This window comes from Cryptomeria japonica, chromosome 4 (genome assembly GCF_030272615.1).
Source record: "Cryptomeria japonica chromosome 4, Sugi_1.0, whole genome shotgun sequence".
NCBI classification, from domain to species: Eukaryota; Viridiplantae; Streptophyta; class Pinopsida; order Cupressales; family Cupressaceae; genus Cryptomeria; species Cryptomeria japonica.
Window position 1 is genome coordinate 253,826,983 of NC_081408.1, and position 25,207 is coordinate 253,852,189.

Consider the following 25,207-nt stretch of genomic DNA (forward strand, 5'->3'; position numbering starts at 1 on the left):
GTTTGATTATTAAGAACATTCTCTTTCAAATGTTACTTGATGTTATTTGCTGTTTAATCATTTATTAATTCTGGGCAAAAAAATATATTTGCAAAGCTGAAAAAAAATATATTAAACCCTCGAGCAAACTGTTTGACGAAGTTATCTTAAGCATATAATGCAAAGAAAAAATTAGATGCAAACTGAGTAGAGGGAAAGGCAAGGGAATGCAAAGGGTTTGACAGATTTTAGAGGGTTGAGGACACTATGTAGGGAAAGCCACGTCTAAAAGTCTGAAAAAATAATCTTAGAAAACTTTCAGAGGGCAGGGAATGATGATACCAGGGTTGAAGGAAAAGGCATGACATCAAGGGAAAGTTCAAAAGCTTGCAATCATGATACTTAGGAATTCAAACACTTGCAATCATGATACTTGGAATTCAAACACAAAGCTCACAAAATTATATCTTTATGAATGTTAGACAATTTCAATGAGGGATGAAATAAACCACACCAAGACATAAATCATAAATGAAGGCTCACATAATTGTTTTTCAATTTTAGTTCTAAATAATGGTTAGATAGGGTAAAGCCCAAAAAGAGATTCAAATAAAATTTGACATGGTGAAATTGTGTCCTAATAGACATTCTAAAAGGAGGTCTGCAACTTCCACTCTCACAACATACATTGTTGTATATATGGATTCCTTGATGTAGCCCAGTCCCAATCCCTACTTTAACCCACAGCATAAGCATAAGCATTCTGTCATTCTGTCATTCTTACCTTGTATGCTAGTGGAGGCAGATGACAACCAATGGACTTTATGTTCACTCCATCCACAAGAATGAATAAACCATACAAGGACAAAATGATACAGATGCCACACCACTGACTTAAATAACAATTTGATCCATAAGCTAATTTGAATTCAAAACTGCCACTGTCATCAATTCTCATAAGAACACTGAAAAATAATTCTAAGCAACCAGACTATAATTGCAAACTTTCTGAATTCTAAACTGTACATGCTCATTAAGTCTGTTGTAAATTAATTGTTAAGCAGTCTTCCATATGGAAAATTGGTATTGATTCTCCCTTATAGCTGGTAGTTTCCTTGTACAAGAAGATAATTACTGGTTTTCATTTCCTACAACTAAAAACAAGACAAAGATTATAGCTTTTGTGTACTCTAGAGTGTATAAGCCTTGCTTAACTAATTGTTAGAGCAAAGTTTTTTGGACAATTGCATTAGGAAAACTATTTGAAGTATTAAACACGCTGCTTCCTCTGCATACTAAAATTATGCCTTTGCTGTCAGACAATTATGTCAGAATTTCTCCACTGGTGAATGGAATTTACTATATCTGTATAATAAAAGGTTTTGTTAATTTCTAAATAAAGAAGCTTCTAATAATACTAATTGTTCCAGCGGACTGCACATTTTAGTGGATATAAATAGCATGTTGTGAAAGGTTTATCCAAATACCATTATAACGTTCTGCATACATCCAATCATTGTCTGCATAATTGGCAGTTCATTAGAAAAGAAAGAGTATGCAAAAATAAATTCTTTTTAACATTACATTCCTTTAAAATTACACACCACCTCTAGATCTGTAGAGTTTGGCTGAACATTACATATGCCAGTGCATAACCTAATTAATTTAAAATATTATTCTTTTACAGGAAACAACTATTACAAGATGAGAATAATTAATAGTTTCAATCAGGCTGATTGAAGGGTTAAGATGTAGATGTGGATGTAGACCAATTTTCATTCTTTCTTCGATCATTTGCATTCTGAAGAAAAGGTTCGATATCTATGGGCAATTGAAAAGATCGAGCACTTAGAAACTCCACTGTTATTTTTTCTAATCTTTTAACTATTGCCATCATATTTGGACGCTGTTGTGGGAGCTCCCTTGTGCAAGCCAGTCCTACTTGCATAAGTTGATTAAGGCATGAAAATACCATTGGTAAATCAGCTTCATCAACATCTCCAATCAAGTTGGTATCTACCACTTCTGGGATTTTATTTGGAAAATCTATGCCTACCCATTTTGGTAGATTGATTCCTTCTACAAACATGTCATCTGTAGGTCTCCTCCTTGTTAGTAACTCTAAAAGTAGAATCCCATAGCTATATACATCTCCTTCTATTGCAACCTTTCCACCCATTCCATATTCTGTAACATAATACAATAATTATTGATTCTCAAATGATATAAAATATTTATATGATTTTTGAAAAACAACAAAAATATATATATATATATGGAATAATGCAAAATTTTATACCTGGTGCAATGTATCCAATTGATCCCCTTAGTGCATTTGTAGATGTTAATGAACTCATTGAATTACCAAATAGGAGTTTGGTAATGCCAAAGTCTGCTATATATGGGGTCATGTCATCCCCTAACAACACATTATTGGGTTTCAGGTCACAATGAATGACTTGCACAAAGCAATGATGATGTAGGTATTCCATTCCTTCTGCTATCTCCTTTGCTATTCTTAATCTGTCTGTCAAATTTAATCTGCATTCATCTCCTCCTTCTGGATATAGCCATCTGCCTAAACTTCCATTTGACATGAATGGAAGAATTAATGCTTTAAACTCAAGATTGGAACACACTGAAATGATTTTGACCACATTGCGGTGCCTGACTCTTTTTAACACATTACATTCTTTATTAAAAGTTCGGAGAGCATTTTCATCTTGCAAATTGAGAACTTTAACAGCAATATTTGTACCATTGTTTACAATCCCTTTATAAACAGTTCCAAAACTACCAACTCCAATTAGGTTTGCTTCACCAAAACCACTAGTGGCATCTACAAGTTGTTCATATGAAATTCGTGGGGGCCATACATTGATAGCAAAGGTCTTTCTATGTCTCCATCTATAGGAAAATGCAAACAATAGAAAAGACATGATGAAAATTGTAATGCCAACCACAACAGGGATAATCACCTTCTTAGCGACTAGTGGTTGTTTGTGTTTGGAATGAGAGCATGGTGACAATTGTATCCATGTACCACAAAGGCCAAGATTTCCCATAATTGCTGAATCATCAATTGTAGCAAATACTCCTCCTTTTGGAACCTCTCCTACTAATTTATTTGAAGAGAGATTGATATGTTGAAGTTTGTTCATCTCTTGGAAAGCTATTGGGATTGCACCTGACAAATTGTTCTTAGAGAGATCAATGTCTTGAATGTTTTTGAGCTTTGTGAGTGCTGTCGGTATTGGGCCATAAAACAAATTGTGTGAAAGATTCAAATATTGCAAATTTGTGCAACTTGATAGTGCAACAGGAATTTCACCTGAGAAGTTATTAAGAGACACATCTATAGCTTGGACCATTGCCATTTCACTCATTTCTAAAAGAGAACCTTCTAAGGAATTGCTAGAAATATTGAAATATATTTGGAGATTTTTAAGACCCGCTAATTCTGGAGGCATATTTCCTTTCAGCTTATTGTGAGACAGGTCCACTAGCTCCAAAGTTTGACATCTCCCTAAACTACCAGGTATTTTCCCTGACAATTGATTGTGATCAAGAAGAAGATATCTTAGTTGTGGGAGACTACCAAGACTGTTAGGAATATTCCTTGAAAGCATGTTCTCACTCAATGATAATATCCCAAGCGTTTTTGCTTGGCCTAAGCTTTTTGGGATACTTCCATATAAGTTGTTTCTATCCAAAAGCAATAGTTCAAGATGTGGAAGTTGACCAAGTGATGATGGAATAGTTCCATTGAAATGATTGTCAGATAAGACTAACCATGTCAACATTGTGAGGTTGGTAATGCTACTTGGTATATTTCCCTCAATTTTATTAGATTCCAATTGAAAATTGGAGAGTTGACTTGAAAGTTGGCTAATAGAAGAGGGCAAAATGCCAGTGAGATAATTTAAAGAGAAGTCTAGATGTTCTAGAGAGGAACAATTAGTCAAGGCTGTTAGAATAGACAAACCATTCCTTTTGCTCACAAGATGATTTTCAAATAAATTAATCCATTGAAGTTGGAACAGTTTGCCGAATTCCAAGGGCACAGTACCACTTAACTGATTAATACATAATTCAAGCGTTTGCAATTGAGTGCAATTAGAGAGGGAGCTTGGGATTTCTCCAGTGAGTTGGTTTTCCCACAACTGTAGTACTTTCAATTGTGATAATTTACCAATTTCCCAGGGAATATGGCCAGATAATTGATTACTCAATAATGTCAAGTTTTGGAGAAGTGTATAGTTGGAAATGACAGTGGGAATCACTCCTGTCAAGTTATTTGTATTTAGATCAAGTACTTTGAGTTGAGTAAGCATACCCAATTCGACAGGAATATCACCATGGAGTCTGTTTTCTCCCAACTCCAAAGAAGTTAAGGAAGACAGGTTTCCTAAAGAAGGTGGGATTATGCCTGTCAGTTGATTTTCTGCTAAATAAAGGTTTTTTAACAGTGAAAGAAGGCCAAGCTGGGAAGGAATACTGCCACTCAAATGATTAACAGACAGTCTAAGCATTCTAAGGCGAAACAACCTCCCCAACTGAGGAGGAATTTGACCATGGAAGCTATTGTTCTTGAGAAAAAGTACTCTAAGAAAAGAAAGATTGCCAAGGAAAGGAGAGATAGGGCCTTGCAATGACATACCCATAAGATTCAAAGAAACCACACGCTGATGACGAGAAGAGCAGAGAATGCCAGTCCAGTTGCAGAAAGAGTGATGTGGAGACCAATCGAACAAGGAGTTCTGAGAGTCAAGAGAGAGGGAATGTTTGAAAGCCAGGAGAGCTTCTTCATCAGATTGATAAGAAGGAGAAGAATGGGAAGAGTAAACAGGTAGTGCAGAAAGAAACAAAAGGAGGAGAAAAACTAAAGCCATCTTCATCTATATTGAGCTCAGCTTTCCAAAACTCTGCTTTCCACAGCCTCTACAAATTCTTATTTATAAGCTACTAAACCATGTGCAATGATAAAAATCTTTTACCTCACTGCCACTTTTCACCACAAAGTCTATCCTGGTAATTCTCTCTTTACAGTTTATTGTTATGCTCGGAATAATTAGCAAGGGACTATTTCTTTCCACTTGTGATTGAGAAAACCCAAGCCAAAGTATTATCTTTCCACTTGTGATTAAGAGAACTCAAGTCAAAGTATTCATCAACATCAAAGTGTGAACACACACAACCTCAAATTCTACAACTAATCTCAAATTTTCACTTTTAAATCATATTATATTAAATTAATTTTTTTTACAAATCTTTAAATTAATGAAAATCAAATTTCAAATTGTATTACATCAAAATTTAAAATTTAAAGAAAAAAGTCTCAAAATTTTGATCAAGAAAAAGATCCAAAGCAAAATACAATGTACTATTTCATATAGAAAAATAAAAGTAAGACATGTGAACTAATAAATTATGGACTAACCTCCTTTATCATATTCACACTTGTTATATTGTTACTTTAAATATGATTTAAACAATATCTTTAATTATTCTATTTTTAATTATTTTTTTTTCAACCTCTCTTCAATGGAAGTTTGTTTAGTATAAAGCATCTCCAAGTTATGGTATGGGCTTGGTCATATTCACAATATGAAGTCAATGATCTGAATTATGGATTCGGATGACAATGCCTGGGTGAGAACTTGCGGGAGAGCATAGAATTGAAGCAAGTCAAAAAGTAATCTATTCCATTTCAAAAATCCAACATATAGAAGTTCATGAGATTCCAAGGGTCACAAAAACCCCTTGAGAATCGAAGTCCAACAGTATTACATAATAAAATCAAAAACTATGTAATTTTTCAAAAAACTATATAAAATTTGTCCTAACTTTAACTAGGCATAACTTTCTGCACGGGACTCGAAATTACGAGCCGTTTAACTCATTAGAAAGGTCTTGTAGATGAGATTTTTTTCAAACTAAAAAAATATGAAAATATGAAAAATATTTTTTTCAACTATTTCAAATTTTCTTCTCATCAGTCAACATTTCAAGGTTGTGAATTTACTGAATGCTAGAAGAGATAAAAGTGTTTTTGTCTTTGTTTCTTTTTCATTTTTTAATGGTTTTTTAATTTTTTTTGGTTTGTTTTTTAATTTATTTAGATTAATTAATTATTTATTTAGTTAAGTTTAAAATTAATATTTTTAAATATGTATTAAAATAAATATTAAATTGATAATGAAATTTTTTTTATTGGAGATTAAGTTTTTGTTTATTCAAATAATTAATAATTACACATGTATTAATTTATTTTGATAGATTATGAAATAACATATTTTTTGTTCACTTTTCATGTTACATTTCAAGTCTTAATTTTTTTTCTATTTTAAAATCTAGGAATGTGGCTTTGAAATCGAATTGGATGGACTATCCATGGGATACAACTAGCTCTTGTTTATGAATACTTAAACAAATTTTATTTTAATAGACGATGGAGCTTTATGTGCAAGAGTTGTTTGGATGAAGACAAAGGAAATAATCTTTATTTTTCTATGAGCTCTGTGGTGCTTTTTTATTGCTTCACCACCACGTTAAACTTGGTCAAATGAACATGGAAGAAAAAGCTAAGAAGACCATTTGATTTTTTTCTTTTATATTTTCATTATTAGCTACTATTATTCTCCACATGCATGTTCACACTCAAAACATAAATCTTTAATTAATATTGCAAGTATTCACGAAGTGTAATAAGGATAATATTGTCCACTCTTAAAAGTGAGAAACTTCCAAAGCCATTTTGTTGGCTTGAACTTGAATATGAAGCATGGCATTAGAGAAAATAGTAGCTTTAGTGGAAAGTGAAACAACAATATCAATAGAGCTGTGAGAAAAACTAACAACATTCGTATATTTTCATAAGAAAAATAGATCTTCACTCTGAAAGCATGCCAGATTTAGATATATTTGGAAGGGGTGCAAGGCCAATCCTCCAAGAGAGGCATATGCCAAGAAAAAGGATCTAGTAAAAAAGGCAAAAGAAGTCACATATCCAACTCTAAAGTTGCTAATAAAGGCAAAAAAACCATAAGATCTAATTGAAGGACTCAAGTTGTCCATAAAACAATAAATGGAGGTCCAAAATGCCCATATGTCGAATAAGAGCCCATAGGCAAGCCTTGGAAAATAATACATGTTGGTGTTGGAAATAAGCCACACCCGGACCGGCTATGGATTGGTCCAAGAGGGGCTAGTAGCTTAGTGGTAGAGCACTCTAGCAGTGTATGGAAGGTCCTAGGTTCGAGTCCTAGTTGGTCCATGTCTCAACAATACACTAGCAAAAGGGGGAAAGTTTAGACTCAATAAAAGATGACCAAATATTATGAAACCAACATTGCCAAATTGATAAAGGTGACTCCAAATCCCACTATAAATTAAGAGTAGGACCATAGAAAGGTGCAAAGAAATCGTGTGATACTCCAAATGTAGCTTGTAGTTGCAAAAAGTAGTGTTGGTAGACCAATGCTAGTATTTCCACCAAGGTTTGATAATATGAATACAAATCAGGTATGAATCATGTCCAATGAAAGAGTCCACAAAACATTGTTGAATGTCTCTCAATCTAGTTGACAAAGCTGATTTGGAATTTTTATATCCTCCCAAGAGAAAAGATTCATAGTAGCTTTAGAAAATGAATCACAAGGAGTCTAGATGCCCATTTTGTGAAACTACAAGGCCCAAACCCAAATAAAATGAGCTAGAGGGAGCCCTTGAATTTGAATAAGTGAAGACCACTCGAGGTTGTATTGATTGCTAAATAACCCATCTCGAAAGATAGAACCAACCCATGAAAGCTAGGGCTTAATGACTTTCCAAGCATGCCAAATGTTTTTGGCAACAAAAGTGCCCTCAATATGAACCACATCTTTCATGACTAGAAGGGTTTGAAATCCAATCCCCTTCCAAACAAGCAAATTGGTTAGGAAAATGAAATAAATGCAATTCCTAAGGAGGATTTTTTGTGCTTCATTCCTATAAGTAGCACACACAACCCATTTAACACAAAGAGGTAACCCTTGTCCCTATATGGAAAGAAGCCCGAGATTTCTTGAGTCTTACAGGAGACAACAAAACTCCTTGACCACATAGTGAAGATCCTTGTGGTCTTCTAATGAGGCCCACAAAAAATCATGAAGAATCTTTTCAACCTTGAAATAAGAAGCTTTGGATGGGGCCCAACAAAATGAATAATACATATTAGTGGTCATAAATTTTTTAGAGATAATTTGAAATTTACTAGCCAATAAAAGTGGCTTGGTGATCTAATAAGAGAGCTTCTTCTCAATCCTAAAAAATATTGCATTCCAAAGGTCAACCAAAGAAGTCTAAAAGGCAAACATAATGCCCTAAAATTGAAAGATTTCCTCATGATTAATCTACTTCCAACCATAATTGAGAAGCCAAGGAGGAATAGGTAGAATGGATTGATGATATCACTAGTTTTATGCCACTAAATGGTTAAAAAAGAAGCCATAATAAAATTATCAAGGCATTGAAAGGGGTCTTTGATGTTTTTCTCCTCTTTAATGAGCGCGAGAAAAGAGTCATCCACAAAATGAATATTAACCAATTGGTTAGATAACTCGGGTAGGAAGATTCTTCTAACTAGCCCAGAGGAGATAGAGTTTGCCAACAATTAATTAAATCCTTCAACAAAAAGAACATAAAAAAGATGAAGCAAGAGGATACCCTTGTTGAATGGACCAATGGAGCCCAAAAGCTTGGGATTGGTGACTGTTAATAGTAATAGATGTGGAGGCATCTATGAAAATAATTTTAACAGATTGAATAATATGACCAAACCCTAGAGCACCAAGCATACCCAAAATAAGAGGCCATTCTATGCAATCATAGGCCTTGGAAAATCCAATTTTAAAAAAGATAAATTGTTATTTAGAGCGTTGAGCCCATTCCATACCTTCCTAGGCAAAAAGGATAATATCTAGGATGGACTTGGACTTGAAGAAACTAGTTTCATCTGGTCTAATAATTTGAGGCAACATATTACAAACTTTCAGAGCCAAGACCTTGACAATAATCTTATAGGAGACATTAAGTAGTGTAATTGCTTGCTAGTTACAAATGTCCTCACATTCTCTTTATTTAGGTATAAATTTGATATTTTGATCAATTTACCTAAAGTTTGGTTATACATTGCTTCTAGATATACTTATGAAGGTTAAATCCCACACAAGACCATAGGGATTTGTAGAACTCATAGGAGAAACCGTCACATTCTTGTGCCATCTTCCATGGAGTTGATGACTTCTTTCAAATCCTCAGTGGAGAGTAATTTATCACAAAAAATAATGTTGAGCCTCATATTGCCTACATGGGACAACCCTAAGGCATTCTTGAAGAGCACAATCTTTCTTTGGAGAGACTTCCTAGGCAATAGTTTTGCATGATTTTGCAAGTTGTTTCAATTGTGTTGTGCATGTCTATTGTTTGCGGGGTTTCCAATAAAGTTGTGTGGATTTTAAGAGGAGTTGTGAATGGTGAGGTGTGTTGTTGTAGATAAATATTTCCTCTATATTTTTCCTTCTAGATTAGCTTTCAATGTTTGGAAGACCCATATTTTAGATTGGAGCAAAACAATGTTGACAATGTTGTATAGACTTGTAGTTTTTATGAGATTTTTGTGTGGATATCCATTCTTTCCTTGGAGTGTTGTTTGTCACTATTTTTCTATTATATTTTTTGGTTTCTTTATTTATTCATTAAAATGTTAGATTTGGGTGTCTGTGCACATAGAGAAAATTTAGTGTTATTGTTGTGTAGCTTTTTATAGTTTTTAGCAAAGGATTATAAACTTTATTTCCATAATTTTTGTTTCTTCTATACTAGTATTATATTTTCTTTTGTATAAGAATATTTATTCAAAAAAATATTAGATTTTCAAAATAAAATAAGCCTATAGTTCTTTAGTGCAAAATTGACAAAATTTCATGCATAAATTTGTGAGAAATTTGATTAAACTTTAGGGTATTTTAAGATATTTAAGAAATTGATCTAATGAAGGATTGGAATATATTAATTGACAATTGTTGATGCATTTTTAATGAATTAATAAATTATTCTATTTGGGGCATTATAATGTATTAACTCTCGAGATGAAAAGATTGTATTGAAATATAGTTTTTCAAATATATATGATATCCCATAATCCAACCAAGTATCTGATATAGTACACCATGATATTTTTGCCATGTTCATTATTTTAAACTAAAGAAACCTCTAATAGGAGATTTCATGGCTCATACATAGAAAATAATATGTTTTTCATGGATAAAAAGAATAAGGGGTGAAATATTTAAATTTCTTAAAATACCTTTTGATAGAAATTCTTTCAAGGAGGAAAGTTAAAAAAAAATATTGTGTGTCTTAGCATCTACAGGTCTCAATTCCTCTCTAGTATACGATAAATCTAAATAGGTGTCCAATATAAATATTACAGATAAATTTCTTTGGACTTGTAGCTACACTTAAAATTGACGTAAGTGTTAAAATATTATCCTTAATTAGTTAAGATCATCCATGATATCTTATATTTGTCCAAGATATTGCCCACATATTGTTCTATTAATTTATATATAAGATCATAGAATATCAATGGTTGATAAGTAGCTCCTATTTTTTCAATTAGAATGGCTCGCTAATATATTAAAATATACTCCAAGGTGTTGTGAAATGATTTAATCATAGCCAAAAAAATGCACTCTTAAAGAATAATAATTCATGAATAAAGGTAAAATCTATAATCATATTGATTTTAGGAATTTTAGGAAAAGGACCATCCTTAGGAGAGTCATTATCTAAGTCTTTAATTTTTATGTTTAGTCTAATTTAAGGAAAGGACTATTTACAGTTGTTATTTTTTTGTTGTTTGTAATTTTTATCTTATTTTTACAATAAATCACATTAAAAAATATCTTTAGAATATTATAAAAAATATCATAATGAGACATTTCTACAAGTTCAACTCACAAATTTCAATAAAAAATTGAAAATTTCTAATATGATAAAAATTTAAAACTGCATCTCTAATAAATATGGTTTATAATTAAGCAATCTAGTTCAATTTTTTATATGTCATAAAAAAAATCATCACTTAAAATTTAGAAGAAATCATTGATTATTGAATATATTTTTATAATAATTGTGAAAAAATTTAATATAACAGCTATTCATCATTCAAAAATTTATATAATATAAAATAAATTTAAAATTGTATTCATCACTATAAATATATAAAAGTAATAATACAAAATATTTCATATCTAATAATAATGAAACCTATATATCTATTTTACGAGACTTTCCTTTCTATTAAGATATATATATTTAAGCATGTATTGAGATGATTGATATGTCAAAAATACATCACATCCACATCTCCTTTCTGCTCACAATTTCAAATGTGAGGCCCTAAATCATGTCACAATATTATATAGCATATAGGTAGCACAAGTTGAACATCTTTTCATCTAAAAAGGTGGGTAGAAATAAGAAAGCCAACATGAATGACAAAGAAGAAAATTATTTGAAATCGTGTCATAAAAAGTTCATACTTCATCATCAACACTAAACTTGGTGTTAAAACAATACCAAGCTTTGCTAGCCTATCAACTAGCTTATTTTTTCCCCTAAAGTAGTACATAAAAACTATATTTTGGAAGCTACTTGCAATGACTTTTACTCCGCATATGTTTTTAAGGTTTTGATTTATAATATAGCTACATAAGAGCCCATTTATGATGATAATATAATCTCTCTTGGTCTCTAGATACCAAAAAATCACTAATTTCATTCTTTCCATAAGAATCACTACAACATTATTATAAAATTTGAGTCCAAGAAAATAGAAACCATCTTAAATAATCCTCCTACTACTATCTCTTCTAAGCATTGTCTTAGATCTGTGAGGAGTTTATTACTCTCGAAACAATATCACACAATCAATTTGGTATAATATTATGAGGGATTCAACTCAATATGTTCACTCCATCAAAAATAATGAATATAAGATACAAGGAAAAAAAAATAGATGTTACACCACTGACTTTATGCCCTTTACTATCAGCCAATTAGGTCAGAATTTCTCCACTGGTAAGGGAATTTAAAATTTTAACCATATCTGTATAAGAAAATATTTTGTTAATGTCTAAATAAAGAACAAAATATAGTAGGACTAATTCTTCCACACGATTTCTATTAATATGATTTGTAGGTTTATAGGAAAGTAACTATGTCTTTTACATGTATAAATATATAAATGTATAAATGTATAGATATATGGGATGAACCTTTTAGCTATTCCTTCTCTGCAACAATATTTCATCTATCCTATTCTTTCTCTCTCAACTCTTTGTTCTCATATTTAAAACCTAATAAATTTAAAATATGCCAGTGCATAACTAATAAATTTTAAAAAATATTCTTTTTACAAGAAACAATTATTACAAGGAAGATAAGAATAAGTAATAGTCTTAATCAGGTTTATTGAAGGATAAAGATGTAAATGTGGATCAATTTTCATCTTTTCTTAGATTACTTGTATTATGAAGAAAAGACTCGATATCTATGGACAATTGAAAAGATCGAGTATGCAGAAACTCCGATGTTATTTTTTCTTATCTTTTAACTATTGACATCATATATGGGTGTTGTTTTGGGAGCTCTCTCATCAAGTTGTTTTCCAACGCTTCTGAGAACTTATTTGGAAAATTCGTACCTACCCATTTTGGTAGATTGATTCCTTCTACAAACATGCCATTTGTAGTTCTCCTCCTTGACAATAACTCTAAAAATAGAATTCCATAACTACATACATCCCCTTCTATTGAAACCTTTCCACCCATTCCACACTCTACAACATAATTCAATAACTATTGATTCACAAACAATATAAAATATTCATACAATTTTAAAAAAATAGCAATAATTTATATATGGAATAATGCAATGTTTTATACTTACTACAATGTATCCAATAGATTCCCCTGGTGCATTTATAGATAATAATGAATTTATTGAATTTCTTAATAGGAGTACAATAATGCCAAATTTTGATATATATGAGGTCATATCATCCCCTAAAAACACATTATGGGGTTTCACATCATAGTTGATGACCTACACAAAGCAAAGATGATGTAGGCATTCCATGCCTTCTACTATCTTCTTTTCTATTCTTAATTGGTCTATCAAATTTAATCTACATTCATCTTCTCCTTCAAAAATAGCCATCTCCCAAAACTTCCATTTGACATTAATGGAAGAATTAATTGCTAAAATGTTGAAATATATTTGGAGATTTTGAGCCCTGTTGATTCTAGAGGAACATTTTCTATCAGCTTTTTGTGAGATAAATCCACTAGCTCCAAAGTTTGACATCTCCCTAGACTAGAAGGCATTTTCCTTGACATTTTATTGTGATCAAGAAGAAGATATCTTATTTGTGGGAGACTACCAAGACTATTAAGAATTTTCCCCAAAAGGATGTTCTCACTCAATTATAATATCCTAAGCATTTTTGCCTAGCCTAAACTTTTTGGGATACTTTCATATGCATTGTTTTTTATTCAAAAAAATATTTCAAGATATGGAAGTTAACCAAGTGAAACAAAATATTTCTATTGAAATGATTGTGAGATAAGAGTAATGATGCTAGCATTGCGACGTTGCTAATGCTATTTGATATATTTCCCTCAATTTTATTAGATTCTAATTTTAAAAATTGGAGAGTTGTTTTGATAGTTCGCTAATAGGAGGAAAATGCAAGTGAAATAATTTAAAGACAAGTCTAGTTATTCTAAAGAGGACCAATAAGCCATTAAATTAATCCATTAAAGTTGGAACAATTTGTTGAATTCTAAGGGCACTGCACCACTTAATTGGTTAATACATAATTTAAGTATTTCAAATTGAGTGCAATTAGATAGAGCTTTAGATTTCATGGGTGAGTTGGTTTTCCCACAATTATAATACTTTCAATTGCAATAATTTTTTAATTTGCAAGGAAATATGGCCAATTAATTGAATAATTAATAATGTGAAATATTAGAGAAGAGTGTCCTTGAAAAGGATAGTGGTAATCACTCTTATCAAGTAATTTCTATTTAGATAAATACATTGAGTTTATTATGCATATCCAATTCAACATAATTCCATCATATTGTTTCTTTTCTCCCAAATCAAGGAAGCTTAGGAGAACACCTTTCTTAAAGGTGGGTTTAAGCTTGTTAGTTGGTTTTCTGCTAAATAAAGGTTTATAACAATATTGAGCTCGATTTATCGAAACTCTATTCTCCAAACTCTCTCCAAATTCCTATTAGTATATTAAAAATATTTTACCTCCCTACCACTTTTCATCACAAAGTCCACCATGGTAATTTTGTCTTTTCAGTTTATTGTTATGCTTAGAATAATTAGCAAGCCTGATTCTATCTTTCTACGTGTAATTGAGAGACCTCAAACCAAAGTAGTCATCAACATTGTTTTCTTTTGTGCAATGATTGTTGCTCAAATAGTTCTCAATTGGCATTGTGGTCCAAATAGTTATTATTGGGATGATTTGTCTTCTCATTTATCCTAATGATGGATCACAAAGTGTGATCCGAAATGTTGTTTTAAAAATCTTACACAATCAAGTCTAGAGGCTCTTTCCTTAATATGATTTGTCTTTTCAAATGATCAAGTTTACATTATCAAATATATTGATTAGATTTATATGATTCATTTTATCTAAGTTAAAGTTGTGTAGTCATAGATTTGTATGACATATAAAAACATGACAAACATTCATTTGAAAAATGAGAGTGTGATGTTAAAGTTTATAAAAATGAATAAATAAATTATTTGTAAGAAGAATAATTGATAATAATTTATTAAGTTTAATGAAATTGTAAATCAATATATGAATGGGTGTTAGAATTGAAGAATATATATTGTCAAGTTCATCACAAACAAGTGTTACATTAGAGATAATTTAAATATCAATGAATGCCATTTTATAAATTCTTATAATGGCCAATGTTGAATACCCATGTCATTTCCCATTTATCTTAGATTCACATGAGAGAATATATTGAAACATGTCATTCGTTTTGAAAAATAAGAGTGCTTGAATTTTGTAGTTGTAGAAGTCAAATTCCAAAAATATGTGTTCACTTTTAAGAAGAATAGTTGGTAATTATCTACTAAGATAAGTGGCGTTGAATATCAATGTAGAAATGAATGGTGGAATTGAAAAATATGTACTATCAAGTCTAGTCCATAAAAAAAGAAGAATAGTAAGTAATTAAATCTACTAAGCTTAGTGGCATTGAATACCAATATAGAAATGAGTGGTGAAATTGAAAAATATATACTATAAAGTCTAGTCCATAAAAAAAATAAGTGCTCCATTAAAGAGTATTTAAATATCAAACCAAGTTGTATTTTCTAAATTTTAATAATAGTTAAAGTTGAATACCCATTTTGGCATATTTGAAGCACAAAAAGTTAATTAATTTAAAATAAGGGATTTCTAAATGGATGATGTAGTAGTAAATTTGAAGATAAATATAATCCCCAAAAGAATGGTAGAACTAGAGTAATTATTTAATTTTGATCACCTTGGTAGATAGAAGAATAGTGTTAACTCTAAAGAAGTCCACAATATTCTCTTTATGACATGGGAGATGAAACAACACAAAGAAAAATTATCAACCATAAATTTAAAATAATTCAAATAATTCATGATGATGGATGTAGCCAAATCCATGATCTAATATAATTAAGTTTAAAATAATTCAAATAATGAGAATATGTTTATGGCTGGTAATTTATGATGATGCAGTTAGTCAAATCAGTGTTCTAACATCACAGTGACAATTGGACCTGATCCAATTATCCCATCATCCTATCGCTATTAAGTTATATGCATTTTTCTTCCCACTACATTGAAAAACCACAAAGCCCATGTATTTGATTTAAAGGAAATAGCCATATTCTTCCATATTCTTCATCATTCTTCTTGGCATGCATTGTACTAATATTCACTGACTTGAAATCTAGCATGCCATCTATCTATGTACGAAGATTGATTGTATACAAATAAAGACTAAAATGAATATTACAAATTGCCTTTATTAGTCCAACCGATCCACACCTACATTACTTTTATTTGAGATGATAGATAATTATTAAAAGTTGTTGGGAAAGTCTTAAATTAGTGTGAAAATCTTTTATTCAATTTCACACAAGAACTTTCGTTAATATGTTTATACAAACATTCAAAGAATCCGATTTTAATTTGGTGGGAATGTCTTTTTCATTATTCGAAGATATATTTTAGTGATGGCATGGATGACATTTTAAATCATATTACGTCAAAATTATAATGTAGAGCTTAAAATTGCACAAATTTTTTCACTTTGCTAATATAAAAGATAATATCCAAATGATTGTACACACCAACTTCTAAATCATATTACATTAAAGTTTGAATGTAGAACCTCAAATTCTACAACAAATCTTAATTTTCCACTAATAAATCAACATTTAAATCATATTACATCAATATTTTAATACACATCTTTAAATTAGAAAAAAAAAATTCAAATTGTATTACATTAAAATTTAAAAAAGAACCAAAAAATTCTTAAAAATTTCTCAAAAATTTAATCCGAAAAAGATCTAAATCAAAATATCATGTACTATTTCTTAAAGAAAAGTGAAAGCAAGACATGTAAACTAAATTTTTTTGGACTGACCTCCATTTTCATGTTCACATTTGTTATAATATTACTTTAAAAATGATATAGACAATGTTTCTTTAATTATTCTTAAATATTTAAATTTGAATAGTGATAGTACATAGATAGCTGACCTGTAAATACATAGGCTTGATTTTAATTACCACGACTACCCATCATTTTGCCTCTCTTCAATGGAAGTTTGTTTAGCATTTTTAAATATATAGTGAGTTAATTTAATAATGAAGAATGTTTTATTATAAATTAATTTTTTTGGTTTATTCAAATAATTAATAATTAAATATGTATTAATTTATTTTAATAAATTATAAAATAACATTTTTTTTATTCTTTTAATTTCGATTTTAAATCTCAAATTTTTGTCTATTTTAAAATGTAGATCTATTGGTTTGAAATTGAATTGGAATGACCATTAATGGAATAAAACATCGGTTTATGAATACTTAATTTTTATTTTATTTTAATTTGATTAATGTTGCTTTTTTAATCACAAACAATTTTATTTTAATAGATGATGGAGTTTTATGCGCAAGAGCCGTTTGATTGAGAACAAAGGAAACAATCTTTATTTTCCTAAGGGCCTCATGGTACTTTTTTATTGCTACATTGACATGTTAAACTTGGTCAAATGAACATGGAAGTCAGGAAGAGCATTTAAATTTTTTCTTTTATATCTATTTGATTATTAGTTTAAGATTATATTAATTTTAATAATTAATCTTAATAAAATAACTATTAATAATTATAAAAGTGAAAAGAGGTATTTTTTGAATGATTAAATGAAAAATATTTAAATTTATGATTAAAAATTATTAATTTATTTTGTATATATTAAAATGACTAAAAAATTATGATTTTCAAAATATATTTAAAATTAGAAATAATTTTCAATGCATTTTTTATATTTAATTTAATTTAAATAGTGTGACTCAAATCTCTGTAATTGAATTTATTATCTATATTTTGAGAAATAAAAAAATTATTAAAATTTATATATCTATATAGAAAAATCAATTTATTTACAATATTATAAATGATAAAAAAATAATATTTTTTTAAAATAGACATTCCTTTTTTGAATATAAAGAAAATCCAAAAAAACCTAAAAAATCCATCATTCCTAAAAATTTGCTCCTACAATACCAATTTTTTTAAACCAATCATAGTGTAGATAAATAAGTTCTACAATATATTAAGTTTAAATATACAAATCTCAACTTTATAAAAATCAAGTTTTTTTAAAAAACAAAAATAATAATCACTTTTGATTGGTGAAAACAATTGATTAATTGGAATTAGTGAATACTAATAACAAGTGCTACAACAATCTAAAATAGGCTGAAAGGCTCCGCAATTTCTCCCCCTTCCTAATTGATTGTTTTGAATTTGCTCATGGAATCTGCCTTGGAGGGGGGCCCTGACCCCCCTCATGCTCCTCTTATTCCCCCTGATTCCAAGGTTTGTCCTAAGGCCTTGTTAGAGGTCCCTACTCTACCTCATGTATTACTCGTCGAGTCTTCAATTGACATTCAACTTACTCCATCATCTTCTGAAAAGGTGGAGGCGAGTGCTTCCCATAGCCATGTGTTGACTACATAGATCAATGGTATACCCTCTAGGGGTATTGGAAATCTAGAGCAAGTGGTTCCAAAAGAGAGTCTACATCCCAAGGGGTGGAAATTTGTGCTTGTGGGTGGTAATTCTACTCACGCCCCCACGGAGGTACCCCCTGCTTACTTGCATTTGGAGGAAGTAACTGCCATTGTGCTTTCGGATTTGGTGATGGATCGTATTGTGTCTTCCATGAATCTTACCCTTTGGTGATGGATCGTATTGTGATTTGGTGATGGAAACTAAATGAGAGTGTCATCATTAGTGCAATGCCGAGTGGACTCTTCCTCTTTAAATTTACAGTGGAGGACGACCTTATTGTTGTCCTCTATGTAGAACCATGGATATATGGCAAGCATCATCTCTCCATTCATAAATGGAAACCTGATTTTGACCCTTTAGCAAACCTTCACAAGACTGCTCCTATTTGGTTGCGACTCCCAGGCTTGCCGTTAGAATTTTGGAATGAACAAATCTTCAAGTTGATAGGTAACTCTTTTGGGCATTTTTTTACTACTGATGAAGTGACAAAGGCTAAATCTAGGTTAGCCTTTTCTCACTTCTATGTTAATGTTGATATCAACAAAGTCCTCCCTAATTATATATCTCTACAATCCAAGTTTGAGAGTTGGACTCAAGCGATTGTGTCTGTGAATGTGATGTTGTTCTGCCAAAAGTGTTCTAAGGTAAGGTACATTATTTTAGATTGTAATGCTCCTCCCAAAAAGCCTTTAAAATTGAAGGAGAAGTGCATCTTAGAGGATGTTGTTTGGCTTGATTCTAGGGTTTTTGTTGGGATGATCTTAAAGGGGTCTAGTTGCCCTCTTGGTGGGCAAGGGCTGCAAGCCATGAGTGAGACTCCTAAGATGGTTTCCCCTGAGGAATGTGTTGTGGTGGCCTGAAAGGAAGTCCTAAATGAGAGTCGAGAGGAGGAAATTATTAAGGATTCACCTTTCACTGACGATATTCTTAAAATTATGGAGACCCCTACAAATATTGTTAATCCTATGGTGGAAACTCCTACTAAGGATGTTAATCCTTTGGAGAAGAATTTCTTGTAGCCCAGGCCTACCAATAAGACTCTTGAGGATGAGGAAATCCCCATTGATGGTTTTGATGTTTCGCCCTCTCCCATTGCACTTGTATCTTCAAGTGAGGATTCTACTTTTCCCTTAGTTGCTTCCTTGGAAGTCCCAAGGAAATAACTTTCTCCTGCTGCTTCATCAAATGGCCTGAGGTCGTCGGGTAACATCTCAACTACTCAAGAAAAAGACGAGGGTTGGAGGACCCAATGAGGGAAAACTAGTAATAAGAAGATTGGTGTTGGAGGGGAAGCTAAAGATGGTAGAACTTCTTAGAGATTGATAAGGTGAAGGGACATTATAAGGGAAATTGCTAATGGTCAACAATGTACCTTGGAATCAGCTACCAAACTTAGGAAACAATGTTCCTATCTTGGAAAACGAGGGGCTTGAACAACCCTAAAAAACAATATGCTTTAAGAAAGTGTATCCTTGAAAAGAAGGTCGACATTTTTCTACTTCAAGAAGTGAAAATGATAGCTGTGGTCTTTCAAAAGGTGGCTGATTATATTTGGCCAAGTTTATATTTCTCAATTAGTGAGGCTTCTAGGGCCTCAGGAGGGATTGTCTCCGTATAAGGTTAAAGGAAACTTCTTGGGAAGTAGTGCTCGTAGTCTATGTATAATGTTTGACATACCTAAAGTTTCTCAGTGTTTAGTGAATATTTATGCTTCCAACACCTTTCAAGATAGATTGGTTGTTTGGGAGGATGGTTTGAATAAGATCCTTGTGGCCCCAGATGGTGTTTGGATGGTTGCTGGGAACTTTAATACCCCCTATTCCCTTCAGAGACGTCGGGAGGGTTGGTCAATTACTCTGACAGTATGTTGGATTTGGTTGATTTCATCAGTAGGACATGTCTTCTAGACATTTACTTGTCCGATCAGATGTTTACTTGGTCTAGCCATCGGAAAGGGGATATTATCATTTAGGTACACCTAGATAGATTCTTGGTCTCAAAAAATTGGGAGTTGTGTTTTAACTCTTCCCTCAGGGCCCTTCCTTGTATAGTCTCTAATCATAATCCTCTCCTTCTGGACTCGGTGGACAATGCTGGTAAGGGATTATTTCCTTTTCACCTCGAAATTATGTGGAGCACACACCTAAACTTTTAGACCTATATTTAAAATTGGTGGAATACCCTTGTGCAAGGCTTAGCTATGTTTAGGGTTGCTGAGAAACTTGAAATTATTAAACTAAAGGTAAAAGGCTGAAATAAATTTACCTTTGGGGACATTTTTGTTAAGAAAAAGGTGATTGATTCCAAATTGGCTGCTATTCGATCTCAAATTGTCAATCGGGATAGGTCAGAGACTACACATAAGGAGGAGGAAAGGTTGAGGATGGAGTGGAAAGAGAACATGAAGAGAGAGGAAATCTTCTAGAAACAAAAAAATAGGGTCCAATGGCTGAAAGAGGGGATAAGAACTCTACTTTTTTTCATAGGTCTGGCATAAGACATAGGAAGATGAACTCGATTCATTCATTTGTGGATGAAGATAACAAGACTTTTACTAATAATATCATGTTAGGGGAAATGGTTACTAGATATTTCTTTAATATTTGTAAAGAGGAAAGCCCTTTTATCCCTCCTAACTTGGAATATAATCTATTAGTCTACAGTCTTGGGTCCCTCACTTCAGCTAACAATGCACAGTTGATGACCCTATTTTGGGTGGAAGAGGTTAAGGCTACAATCTTTTCCGTGGTTGCTTACAAATCCATAAGCTCGGATGGCTTCAAACCAAATTTTTTTGAGGAGTTCTAGGAGATTGTGGGTTATGACATAATGATGGCTACACGAGACTTTTTTTGTACTAGTAAGATTCTGAAATAATTGAACAATACTTTTATTGCTTTAGTTCCTAAAGTCGCTGAGACAAAGTGCCTTTTAGATTTTAAACCTATTAGTCTCTATAACACTTTGTATAGGATATTTTCTAAGATTCTAGCTCTAGACACAAAAAATTGTCCCGAGTCTTCGACAACACTTTTCACTAACCTTTTTCGTCTAAACTGATTAAATAATAATAATTTTTAATTATTAAATTATTGTTCTTCTAAACCATTAATTAAACATTATTTATTATTTAATTAATATTCATCATTATCTCTTTCTAATAAATTAATCTTGATCCTAATCAACTAATCCTAACTATTCCTCTTTGATTAAATAATTAATTTAATTATTTAATCCCTTTATTCTAAGCTAATTATTCTTCCATGATTAAATAATTATTTTAATTATATAATTCCCTCCAAATTATTCTAATTAAATAAATTTTTAATTTATTTAATTACCATGTGTGGGTGAAATAAATGAATTTTATTTATTTATTTATGACCCCACTTAGCTATTCCACTTTCTAATTTTTATTTCCAATTATCTCTTCCACTTTCTAATTTTAATCTCCCTTATCTCTTTCTTGAACATAAAGTACCACTAAGAGGGGGGTGAATCAGTGGTTCCTAATCTTTTTGACTTTTAAAGCAACTTCAGAATACCGGTTGTTATCTTAAGCACTAAACAATCAAACCAGAAAAGAAAATGAGGAAAACAAAAAGAACAATCACACTGTAGCATCCTAAAATTGTGACACTTGCAATTTCGACTGCATTTGGTTCTTCACGATGGCGGCGCAACGTTGAACCTGAATGGAGACCCCGAAACCTGCTTGTGACACCAAAAACTGCATTTTTCTGCACCCTGGCCTGATCCCTCCTTGCACCCTGCTGTCCCGGGAGGTGGGACCATGGCGCCCAGCGCCCTGGTCCTTCTGGAATAGGGCGCCCAGCGCCCTGGTCCCTGGCCCTATTTTGGGCCCGGTCTCTTTTGGGCATCGGGTCTTTAAGTTTGCAAATTGGAAAATAATGTTTCTAGGTCGGCCTAAGGTCGGGAAAATCAGTCTATCAGCCCTAATTGACAAGTATATAAACTACATTCCCTCTCTCAAAAAGGGAGGAGGACATATGTATGAAAAAGGCACGAAAGCGATATTCAAACATTCAAATATTCAAGCATTCAAGCATTCCTTCAAGCAATTGAGCATTCTAAGTCTCCATTCAAGGCTAGGTGTTGCATTCAAGACAAGGATTCAACCATTGAAGAGGAGATCACATACAACATACAACATACTACATACATTACACCTTCGCATGTAAGAATACAAACATTCTTACAACAAGGTATCAGTACTTGTTTAGATTACAAACATTTACATTTACAACATTCTCATTTCTTGGTTAATTCCAAAACCGGGGTTTGACCTAAAGGCAAACCCCTCATCCCTAACCCCCCAATCGTCCTCTCTTTTCTGTGTGTAGGTTGCAGGTACGCGGTTGTAATTGAAGATCTGGAATCCTTGTGCAGAGATGAACAGATCCCCCTTCGTTTCGCGGATTTTTCGAAGGACCGTGTGCACGCCGGGCGCCATCGTCCCGTCAACTTTCGCTCAAATTTGCAGAACAGCACCGTCTCGACATTTTACTACTAATTCCAGGTCCGCAGCTTCATCCCATATCCCTATCTCTGTTTATAAGCGAATATTTCCTACTTTACATGCATTCCTAGTTCAATCATTCTATCTACATTTCCTTACAAAAGAGGGTATCCTTGCTATCACAACCCTTGAAACTCATTTAGAATCCAATCTTGCATTGTGTGGGATTGGAGCTTGTGGGTTTCAACCCCTCTTTTGAATGTAAAGTCCCTCCTAAGTGAAAACCATCAACCCTAGTGACTCTCCCTTCTCTCTCCTTGGAGTTGGGGAGGGGAGAACAACTAGGGTTCGATTTTTTTCCGCTTTACATTTTGGTGAACCCGACGTGAACATCCTCATTCTGATTATTCATGGTTAGATCTGAAAATTTTGTTTCCTTAATTACATTTCCATGTTTGATCTTTTGCAAATTTTAGAGGCTAATTGCATAAAAACCCTAAAATTTTCTTTTTAGTAATTAAGCTTGTGAAATGTTTAATTGTTAATGCTTGTTTCAGATTTACCCTTCTATTGCAAATTGTCAATTCATATTTGTGCTTTAATTCTGAAAATTAAGTGGTTAAATGTCAAAACCCTAATTTTTAAGACCTTCTTGATTCAACCTTTGACTGATAATTTCACTAATCAAAACACCTCCAAATCGGCTGTAACTTTGGATTCCGCAATAAAATCACAATATCTTTCATCCCTAAAAATTTGGAAAAAGTTGCGAGGACCGTGTGCACCCCAAGCGACATCATCCTCGACATTTTTTTTGAAATTTCGGGAGCTAGATCTTACTGTATTTTTTTGCTAAAATCCAGAATTTTGGCTAATTTTATCAATTTTAACACTTTCAAAATTAAAGTCAAAGTTGGTCTAGTGATTGCTCGGATAAAGGCTTATAATCATTCAAAAATCATTGAAATTAAAATTCCTATCAAAATTGTGTTTCTTACAATCCTAAATCTGAAAAGTGTGTTGGCATTCATTCGAAATTTCAGTGCTTTATTCAAATTTTTGCAGTTTGTGACTTTTGAAATTAAGTGTTTAATTGCGGCAACCTTGATTTCCACTTTCAAATTCGAATTTTGCATGAAATCGAGTCAACTTTTAAATTTCAAAACTTGCATTGCTTTCAGCATTCCCTCTAAAATCATAAAATTCAAAATTTCAGTTTCCCTCTTTTTTTTTCAAAATTCCAATTTTACATTTTTCAACAATCTTGGTAGGGTTCAATTTTGAGATTGCAACTTTAATTTGGCCTATCTACAGATTGTAAAATCACTCAATTTTTTCAGATTGGCTTTAAAATCATCATAACTTTCATCCCTAAAAATTTCGAAAAAAGTTGCGAGGACCGTGTGCACTCCGTTCGCCACGGTCCCGGATATTTTTTCTGAAATTTCGGGAGATTGTCCTGATTGCATTTAACAGCTTAAATCTAGGAGATTGGCTGGTTTTATTGAAATTTGCTACCTCTAAAATTCAAAATCTTCTCTCTTTCTTTAGTGCATGAGTTTTACAACAATAAGCCCTACTTACACTATTCCCGTTAGACGAAGCCTTAGAATTAAGTCTTTCCAAGGTGTAATTACCGAGGAGATGGAACCTAATTTGAATGGCCTTTTTAACGAGGACATGGGTAATTCCTCTAATCCTCTTAATGATGAAGAAGCTCTCCATGAGGTTTCTGTAGAACAACTTTTGAAATTGGATAACCAATTTGATGATTTTCGATAATGGATGTCTCAAGAATACCCTGATAGTGAAGCTCTTTCCTTAATTGAGGGTCTAAAACGTATGATTCAAAGTGATAAGAATGGAATTGATATTTTGCGTGGTATTGCACACATTGTGGATTCGAATGTGATGCCTATGAAAAGTTGTGCCGAAACCTTAGGTTATACACAACCTCCTACTCAAGTCAATCAGTCTATTCCTTTGACAACTCCTATTGCTAGTATACCTACTTTTACATCAAACATAATGACTACTTCAATACAAGACATTCCGCCTATGATCACCAGTCATAGGAGCAATCCCTCTTCTTCAATCAACCCTCTTCCTTCATTCAATCCGACTTCTTCATTCATTCCTTCAATGAGTGTCCCTATTACATCTCCACAAATGAACATGACGCAAGGGGGCAATTCATTTAACCATTCCATTCCTCCTTGTAGTGTTCCCCCTTTCCAATCATCTCCTATGACTAACTATCATAGTGTGCCACCACCTTACTCTCTACCTTCTTTCAATAACATAACACCTCCATCAC

At 32.3% G+C, this 25,207-nt stretch overlaps 1 protein-coding gene across 1 annotated transcript; it reads right to left on the reverse strand.

Annotated features, from left to right (window-relative positions):
* Positions 1-1,535: 1,535 nt before the first annotated feature.
* On the reverse strand, positions 1,536-4,892 carry LOC131065550 (putative leucine-rich repeat receptor-like serine/threonine-protein kinase At2g24130). The gene is made up of 2 exons (XM_058000089.2): positions 2,279-4,892; positions 1,536-2,166 (listed from the first exon to the last, which is right to left on the reverse strand). The coding sequence occupies exons 1-2, from the start codon at positions 4,875-4,877 to the stop codon at positions 1,724-1,726; spliced, it is 3,042 nt and encodes a 1,013-aa protein (XP_057856072.2). The 5' UTR covers positions 4,878-4,892; the 3' UTR covers positions 1,536-1,723.
* Positions 4,893-25,207: the final 20,315 nt, after the last annotated feature.

Coding starts and splice junctions, on each gene's coding strand:
- LOC131065550 (XM_058000089.2), bottom strand. CDS start 4,877: ATGAAGATGGCTTTAGTTTTTCTCCTCCTTTTGTTTCTTTCTGCACTA. Junction 2,167..2,278: donor AATTGGATACATTGCACCAG/GTATAAAATTTT, acceptor ATTATGTTACAG/AATATGGAATGGGTGGAAAG.